This window comes from Ambystoma mexicanum, chromosome 14 (assembly GCF_040938575.1).
Source record: "Ambystoma mexicanum isolate Mex_15411 chromosome 14, UKY_AmexF1_1, whole genome shotgun sequence".
Classification (NCBI taxonomy): domain Eukaryota; kingdom Metazoa; phylum Chordata; class Amphibia; order Caudata; family Ambystomatidae; genus Ambystoma; species Ambystoma mexicanum.
Window position 1 is genome coordinate 26,092,929 of NC_090940.1, and position 9,242 is coordinate 26,102,170.

A 9,242-nucleotide genomic window follows, 5' to 3' on the forward strand; every position below is an offset into this window, starting at 1 on the left:
CCGAAGGAGCCTGTGCACATCTACACGATCTCCAATGATGACAACCTGCCCTAGGACTACTACTCTGGCCAAAAAAAGAAACTTTGGTAGTGTGTCATTGGATGCGTCTCAGCAGGGCGAAACTCGATTGCCATCTAGGCCAAAGAGGCGCTTCAGCCTGGAGCCATTGCCGGCTGCTCCTCTTACACCTCATGCACACTCAGGGGCATGTCGTCCGACATCCTTATGGGCCTGCACACTTTGGTATCAGATACACAACAGAGGCTGCCTGTTTCGACACAGAGACCAACAAGGCCTCTGACTAGGAGCCCTTCCATATTTAAGCATAGGTCAAGGGACACGTCCGGCCTGAGATGTCAGCCGACACCACCACCACTGCCGCATCAGCCTTTGACCCCAGTGGTGGAGGAGCCCGCACACACAGCCACAGATAGACTGTACTGCAACTCATACTGATGAGTCAGAAGACTATGTAGCGGTGGACGGGAGCCGCTGGGTGCCGACGAGCCCGCCAGAGCCTTTCCATCGGATGAGGTTGGCTCCTTTCACACATGATCTCAAGGGCCTGCGCTCTCTTCAGTTTGGTACCATAGGAGACGAAGAAAGAGGGGTTCCTCTTCCAGCACCAGGAGTCCAGACAGAAGACAGTCATGTCAGTTCCTTTACTGGATGATGTCTGGGAGGAGAGTTTGGCCCTGATGAAGATGCCAAGTACCACTCTTCCAAAGAGAGAGAGGCTGGGGAAGAAATATAGTGTTCCGGACTCGGCCCCCAAGTGCTTGAGTTCCCAACCTTCTCTGGATTCGGTGGTATCTGCCGCCGCAAGGAAGCGCTCGTCAAACCCTTTCTCTTCATCCATGGTGCCTCCAGACCGGGAGGGAAAGAAGCTTGATGCTGTGGGGAAGCGCATCATTTACATCGCAGCCTCCACTGTCAAGGCTGATAATGCCCTGGCCATCTTATCCCGATACGACGGGGAACTGTGGTACAAGCTTGAGTCCATTTTGGACTTCCTTCCGGAGGAAAAGAAGGTCAAGGCCATGGCTCTGTTTCAGAAAGGTGAGGTGGCTTTGGATCACGCCATCATGGTGGCGCTGGACATTGCGGATACTGGGTTCCACCAGTGGGCAACAGGGTGTCCCTCCGACAAGGCTGGCTGAATGCCACTAACTTCATGGCGGACGTCCAGTCCAAGGTGGTGGGCATGCCCTTTGATGGACACAATCTATTTGGCAAGATTGTAGACCAGTCCCTCCAGAAGATTAAGACGGATACAGAGACGGCACTATCACTGGGGATATTGCAGCAGAGCAAGTTGTCGTCCTTCACATCCTCAGCGGGTATGTCCGTCAGGTCCTCCGAGGGGTATACCACCCCCTGTCATCAACCCTCGCATTCCACAACCCAGGAAGCCTATAGAAGGTGCCTACAAGCTTAAGGCAGCAGAGGCCAGCGTTGTCATCGCCTGCAGGCCAGGACACAGGCACCCAAACAGGCTTGAACCGGCTGTGGATCCGGGCCCCCACATTCGCACTTCAGTTGGAGGCCAACTAGCAAACTTTGGCGATAAGTGGCAGGCAGACCATCACCATGGACAAATGGGTGCTGGACGTTCTTCATCATGGGCACACCTGGGAATTCCAGTAAACGGGCGCCCTCACATTCCTCCTGTAGCATGCCAAGAACTACACATGGCTCAACTGCTGCAGGAGGTTCAAGCCATGTGAAGGAAAGGAGCAATTGAATCTGTCCCCCAGCGCCTCTGGGGCTCTGGAGTGTACTCCTTTACTCCTTCCATACCAGATAGTATCTGGAGTCAGGACGTGGCAGACGATTCTGGACTTAAGTCATCTCAACAAGCACATGAAGTCCCAGAAGTTCCTGATGGTCACATTGCAGCATGTGCTCTGCCAACTGGAGGAAAGAGACTTCCTTGCGACGCTGGATCTGGAAGACACTTTCACGTCCTCATCCACCGAAAGCATCGGATGTTCCTGCGGTTCGTGGTCCAGGGACAGCACTATCAGTTCAAGGTGCTGCCCTTTGGCTTGAAATCGGCCCCAAGGGTTTTCAGGAAGTGCTTTGTTCTGGTGGCGGCACATCTTCGTCTCAAGGGCATCCACTTCTACCCTTGTCTGGACGATTGGCCCATTAGCTCCTGCTCTCGCAACTATCGCTTGCCTGGCGACCCCCTCGGAGGAGAGGGTGACGGCCATCCTGGGGAAGGTGCAGCGTCTGTCGTTGGCGCAATCCACAATACAGTGCAAGCCATCAAGTCACTGTTGGGCATGATGTCATCTGCAGCCACCTCGTCCCTTTTTGCAGGTTGCAGATGAGGCATCTCCAGGAGTTTCTGGATGCACAGTGGCTGCAGGTCTCAGGCACTTGGGCAGACAATATTGTCCTCAACCAGGAGTTCTGGCAAATTCTACGATGGTGGGGAGAGCGCCCACATCTCACGCAAGGAGCTGCTTTTCATATCCCACCGTACCAGGAGACGGTCAAAACGGATGTCTCCATGGAGAGGTGGGGGGCCCACACCGGACAGTTGCACACCAGAGGCCTCTAACTTCCGGAGGAAAAGGACCTTCACATCAACGTTCTGGAACTCTGGGCAGTCTTCTGGGCCCTCAAATCATTCCTGCCATTGCTGAAAGGGAAGGTGGTGAGAATCTTAACAGACAGCAACACCATCATGTTCTACATCTGGAAGCAGGGCGGGATTTGCTCAGAGGTGCTCTCCCTGGAAGCCCAGACCCTGTGGCACTGGTCCATTCTTCAGGACATGTTCCTCAACCCATTTCACCAGGCAGACACCAAGAACAGCACTGCAGACTTGATCAGCAGGGAGCTGCGTTCTTGCCGCGAATGGGAACTTTGTCAGAATCAAGTGTCTCTTCTCTTCCATGAGTGGGGTCAACCCCGGATTTGCCTCTTTGGGACTGCGGCCAACTCCAAGTTCCAGAGGTTCCCTTAGCCGAGGAGCTTGAGGGATGCCTCCTCCTTCCTGTGGGAGGGACTCGTCCTGTACGCTTTCCCTCCGATCCCGCTTCTGCTACGAGTGATCAATACACTCGGTGTCATTGCAGGATGATACTCATTGCTCCGGCATGGCTTCGACAAATCTGTGCCTGGACCTGCTCTGTCTGTCAGTGGCTTCCTCCATCCGGCTGCCTGCACTGCCCAATATTCTCGCCAAAGAAGATGGGGGCGGTTCTGCTCCACGACCCAGCGTCGCTGAGCCTCACGGCCTGACTCCTGCCACCCTAGAGTTTGGGCATTATTCCTTGCCGCTGGAATGTGAGAAGATCCTAGCCAACACCAGAGATTCCTATGTTAGCGTGCTGCAGCCATAATTGGAAACACTTCACTGTGCAGTGCAGGGAGCAGAAGATAGCGCCGCTGTGGATAACGGCTCCGCAGCTCCTTCCGTATCTGCTCTCGCTGGCTAATGTGGGCCTGGCTCATGCCTCCATAAAGGTTCATCTGGCTGCCATGTCCCGGTACACACAGGCTCCAGGCAAGCTCTCCCTGTGGTCGCACAAGCTTGTCAAGGAGTTCCTCAAAAGCCTCTTCTGGACTTTTCCACCAGTGAAGGCTCCTGTTCCAGCTTGGGAGCTCATCGTGGTCTTGACGAAGCTCATGGGGCCCCCATTTGTACCAATACATTAGGCCCCACTGAGGTTTCTCTTGTGGAAGACGGCGTTCCTCGTGTTGGTGACCTCAGCCAGGCGGGTCAGGGAGATCCAGGCCCTCTTGCAAGCAGCCATATTTGTCCTTCACCGAGGGTGGTACTGCAGACTCACCCCACCTTTTATGCCAAAGGTTCCTTTTAGAATTCCACCTCAACGAGCCTTTACGTCTACCAGTCTTCTTCCCGGACCGTTCCATACCGACTGAAAGAAAGTTGTATACGCTGGATGTTGCTAGTGCCTTGAAGTTTTATATGGCACGCGCAAAGGGTTTTCGGAAGACATCTCAACACTTTGTGAATTTTTAACTTGTGAATCACGGGAAGGCCTTGTCTAAGGCTTCCATGTCCTGATGGCTCTCCGGTTGCATCATGTACTGTCATTGTTTGGCCAACAGACCTCTTCCAGGCCGGCCGAGTGCCAATTCCACCAGAGCCATTGCAGCAACGTCAACGTTTCTCTCTGGTGTGCCCCTGCTCGACATCTGCAGGGCTGCTACAGGGAGGTCCACTCACACCTTCACGAGATTCTACTGCATCAACAGGGATTCTAGGGAGGAGTTCCGGGTCGGCCGAGTGGTGCTGCGTAACCTTTTTGAGGTGAGTCTGTTCCAGGCGTCAGTGTATTGATTCTGTTGAGCCATGTCACCTCCCGTGGTTGTGCATGTGTGTACTGCTGTGTGACCGTATTCATGAGCATGTACATCCATGCCAGAACCCATGCTGGAGAAGGAACAGTTACTTACCTTTAACTCCTGTTCTCCAGCATGCGTCTGGCATGAATTCACATGCAAACCCTCCCGCCTGCCCCTCTGTGGCTCTTCTTGGTTCATACTGCCACTTTACGTGCTCTACCAAATCTAAAGATGGCCACCATGGGTAGAGCCTAGGGAGAAGACTGTCATTGGATGGTGGCAGTATAACCCAAAGGACAGTGATTGGTTTAGAGGAGAATACAGTTCCAAGCTAAAGTGAAACTGTTTTTCTTTTACTGAGGATTCCCGGCCTGGTGACTGGGAATATTCATGAGCATGTGAATCCATTGAAGAGCCATGCTGGAGACAAATAGTTACAGGTAAGTAACTTGTTCCTTCTGTGTCCCTTCCATGCTACTTCCTGTAGCCTAACAAGTCACGTGATGGGTGTCAGCCATTAATTTGGGCGGGAGCCATCACTGTCTGTTGGGATGAGAGAAAGTTTCTACAATGTTGTAAAAGTAATCTACTTCTCAAGAAGCAGATTGGCGTATGTTGGTTCTGGGAGATTGAGGCTTGAGGAGTGACCCTTGACCCTGATTTATTCCTTTAAAGTGGATACAATGACCCTTTGAGCTGATGTAGACCTTTGAGAGTAGCATAATTGCATGAGGTTGAATGCACCAGTCAGAAGTTATGACCCTCGACCTGGGTTGGTTTGCACCTCAGAGGCTACTGCAGTAACTCTTGACCAAGATGTAATGCCCCAGAGCCAGGCTTGATGACTTGTGCCTCTGGTGGCTGCTCCATGGCAGGCATAGGGGTCTTTAATCCTGGTTTATACTCTTGGGGCTTGTATAGTACATCTTAAATCTAGTTCTAGTGCCCCTGAAAACAGGGCAGTCCTGAAGTTGACCTTTCCCCCTGCCTTGCGCTGCTCACCTCATGTCCTTTTCCCTCTTTCAGGCTCTTTCTCTGAGGCCCAGCAGGGCGAGATGTCTGCAGCCCAGGGGGACAGCTCGGACCTGGCCTCCCCCATGTCACCACGCGCCAGCAAGAGCCGGATGTCTATGAAGCTGCGGCGATCCTCCGGCTCCGCCAACAAATCCTGAGGTTCTTTCCCTCATGTGGGGGTGTAGCAGTGACCCCCTCCCCACTTGCTGTGCCATCACTCAAGCTTCCACCCTTGCTAGCCAGAACTTATGTGCCGTATGTATGGCACTGGGAGTTTTTATAATGTCTATTTTAGCGCCTTTCCTTATTTTAAATGCACACAGGAGCTCATTTCTCTACAATGGATGATTTCATAGGAAGAAAGTGGTTGTGTGGACAGTTCTTTCATGACTTGCACTCCAATGCTGCCCGCCACTTCTTCACTTTACTTGCGTCCTGCTCCCCGTGGAATCCTGAAAAATAAGGGGTGTCCGTTCTACATTTCTAAATGTGGTATTGTGGGTGCCATCAAGGCATTCAGACCGAAATTTCAACGAACCTGCGAGTTATGAAAGAGCGGCTGCAGGCCCCACAGCACTGTGGCAGCATTTCATGCACTGATCATGACACACTGGTTTGCTGCACCATTCCTGCATCGATGCCAAGCTTCCCGAGACACACCACGGATCGCACAGGGCCTGCTGCCACTAGCGAACCTTTACCTGGTTCCCACATCCTTGCTCTCAGAGTTCTGGAATGTCCGGCTCTCCCATGCCCTGTGTTCCATGATTCCTGTCACCTGTCTTTGCTCATTCCTGCTGCTGTCCATGGCTTTGCTTCGGTGTCCTCCATATCCTTGAGTTCTCCATGAGTTTGCTTCTGTGTCTGCCATATCCTTGAGCTGTCCATGACTTTGCTTCGGTGTCCTCCATATCCCTGAGTTCTCCATGACTTTGCTTCTGTGTCCTCCATATCCTTGAGTTCTCCATGAGTTTGCTTCTGTGTCTGCCATATCCTTGAGCTGTCCATGACTTTGCTTCGGTGTCCTCCATATCCTTGAGCTGTCCATGGCTTTGCTTCGGTGTCATCCATATACTTGAGCTGTCCATGACTTTGCTTTGGAGTCCCCCATCTCCTTGAGCTGTCCATGACTTTGCTTCTGTGTCCTCCATCTCCTTGAGCTGTCCATGGCTTTGCTTCGGTGTCCTCCATATCCTTGAGCTGTCCATGGCTTTGCTTCGGTGTCCTCCATATCCTTGAGCTGTCCATGGCTTTGCTTCGGTGTCCTCCATATCCTTGAGCTGTCCATGACTTTGCTTCTGTTTCCTCCATATCCTTGAGCTCTCCATGGCTTTGCTTCGGTGTCCTCCATATCCTTGAGCTGTCCATGGCTTTGCTTCGGTGTCCTCCATATCCTTGAGCTGTCCATGACTTTGCTTCGGTGTCCTCCATATCCTTGAGCTGTCCATGACTTTGCTTCTGTTTCCTCCATATCCTTGAGCTGTCCATGACTTTGCTTCTGTTTCCTCCATATCCTTGAGCTGTCCATGGCTTTGCTTCGGTGTCCTCCATATCCTTGAGCTGTCCATGACTTTGTTTCTGTTTCCTCCATATCCTTGAACTGTCCATGACTTTGCTTCGATGTCCTCCATATCCTTGAGCTGTCGATGACTTTGCTTCTGTTTCCTCCATATCCTTGAGCTGTCCATGGCTTTGCTTCTGTTTCCTCCATATCCTTGAGCTGTCCATGGCTTTGCTTCGGTGTCCTCCATATCCTTGAGGTGTCCATGACTTTGCTTCTGTGTCCTCCATATCCTTGAGCTGTCCATGGCTTTGCTTCGGTGTCCTCCATATCCTTGAGTTCTCCATGACTTTGCTTCTGTGTCCTCCATATCCTTGAGTTCTCCATGGCTTTGCTTCTGTGTCCTCCATATCCTTGAGCTGTCCATGACTTTGCTTCGGTGTCCGCCATATCCTTGAGCTGTCTATGACTTTGCTTCGGTGTCCTCCATATCCTTGAGTTCTCCATGGCTTTGCTTCTGTGTCCTCCATATCCTTGAGATGTCCATGACTTTGCTTCGGTGTCCGCCATATCCTTGAGCTGTCTATGACTTTGCTTCGGTGTCCTCCATATCCTTGAGCTCTCCATGGCTTTGCTTCGGTGTCCTCCATATCCTTGAGCTGTCCATGAGTTTTCTTTCTGTGTCCTCCATATCATTCAGTTGTCATAGTCTTCCTTCTTCTGTTTCCCAAATCTGAGTCTTGTCACCCATGTCTCTCAAATCCCACTACTCTCCACAACTCCGTTGAGCTTTCCTTTTTCCTCTCTTTTTTAAGTGATATTCCAAAGCAGTCTAGTTCCGGCCCATTGTCAGACCACAAAGGCGTGCCTTGTTACTGTAGCGTCATGTGTGCAGCAGTGTTCTGGCACTGTATTCACGTCTGTTTTGTGCTCTTGGTCTGCGTTCTATTGCATGTATAGATGTTTTGTGTATTTGTGTGCCTGGGTTTCTCTGGATATGTTTGGCTGCCTCTGGATATGTGGGTGTGCCTGACTGTCTCTGCATGTGCCCCTCTGGTGATCTTTTTTCTGTGGGGGTCCGGTGAGCTTTGTGTGGGTGTGGATGTGCACACATGTGCCTCTGTGTGTACTTTATTTGCCTGTGCCCAGGTGTATAGTTTAGTCTGTGCCAAGCTCTCTTTGTACTTATGTTATCTTTTGTATGTATGTGGTCTTTTGTATGTATATTGTTATTGTTTTTTGGGTGTACATATGCTGGTCTGTTTATATGGCTGAGTGTGTATGTGCGCGCATTGCTTTTTGTGTATGACCTCCGTGGCAGAGTGTGCATCTGTAGCTTGCCACATGCATCTATTTACCTTGCTTTCTCTTTGACAGTGCCTAGTTGCACACTGTCACAAGAGCCTAGTGCATGCAGGTCAGTATCAGTGACCTGTGATGGGTGCCAGTTTGTGGTTATGAAAGTGACCTCCCACTAATGTCAAGTGCGTGTGCTATTGGGAGTTCTCAGTTAGCAATGCCCTGTACCTGTGGCCTGCTAGTTGTGCACAGTACTCGTGGTACTGACAGCTCAGTACTGCTTTGTGGTATGTGTGGTCTGACATTGGAGCCTGGGGCATGTGGCATGTTGCCAATTGCATGTGTAAATGTAATCTGTTGGGTCAGTGGTGGACTGTAAATCCGTGCTGTGTCTCACGTCGTATCTACGGGTGTGTGAGTGGATACAACATTATTTAATGTACAATAAAAGTGTTCACACCACCTCTGGTCATTAATGTCGAATTAATCCACGTCCTAGTCCAGAAGAGGCCATTCAGGGCTTGGATCCATTCTGGCTCATGCCACCGACTTCCGTGAAAATGAGGCACTCTGCACCCCCCACGCTGTTCAGCAAACCAACATGAGAGGTTTTTGGCTACTAACTCGACACTAATCTTTCACAAACCACTATGAAAGACCAAATTATAAATGATCACCAGAGACACAGAAATAGATAGTAAATGAAATAACTGTTTTATTTTGCATGTGTTGGCTCATGTTCGACACGTCCCAAGGGAAGTAGTGAAGTGAGCTCCATTACAACAGAGGAATCTCCCTTTTATACACAGTGGCGTGCTGACGCGGTCAGTCACCTATACATTTTCATCTGGTTACTGAAGTTGTCATTGCATTTCAGAGAAACATCATTGCTTCTGGTTACGTACATACATTTCTCAGAGGCATATGCTGTCATGTACAGATATTCTGGGAACACATATGTGTCAGCAGTTTGCTTACAAGTACATCTTGAGCATTTATAAATTCAAAAAATCACATGCAGGTCCTGAACCAAAAAGACATCCTCAATGACATTCTTTGATTTAGTAATCGAAGGTTACTCTGTGCTGAAAATAGCTGGGAG

At 50.6% G+C, this 9,242-nt stretch overlaps 1 protein-coding gene across 8 annotated transcripts in view; it reads left to right on the top strand.

Annotated features, from left to right (window-relative positions):
• Positions 1-8,602, top strand: part of RALGAPA1 (Ral GTPase activating protein catalytic subunit alpha 1) — a 1,128,412-nt gene extending 1,119,810 nt beyond the window's left edge. For 7 of the 8 annotated variants that reach the window (XM_069638431.1, XM_069638437.1, XM_069638433.1 and 4 more), the window contains one exon: positions 5,353-8,602. In XM_069638431.1, the coding sequence (XP_069494532.1) occupies positions 5,353-5,498 (146 nt within the window). In that variant the 3' untranslated portion in view covers positions 5,499-8,602. The remainder of the gene's footprint in view (positions 1-5,352) is intronic. The other variant, XM_069638434.1, reaches the window with a different exon arrangement.
• The last annotated feature ends 640 nt before the right edge of the window (positions 8,603-9,242 follow it).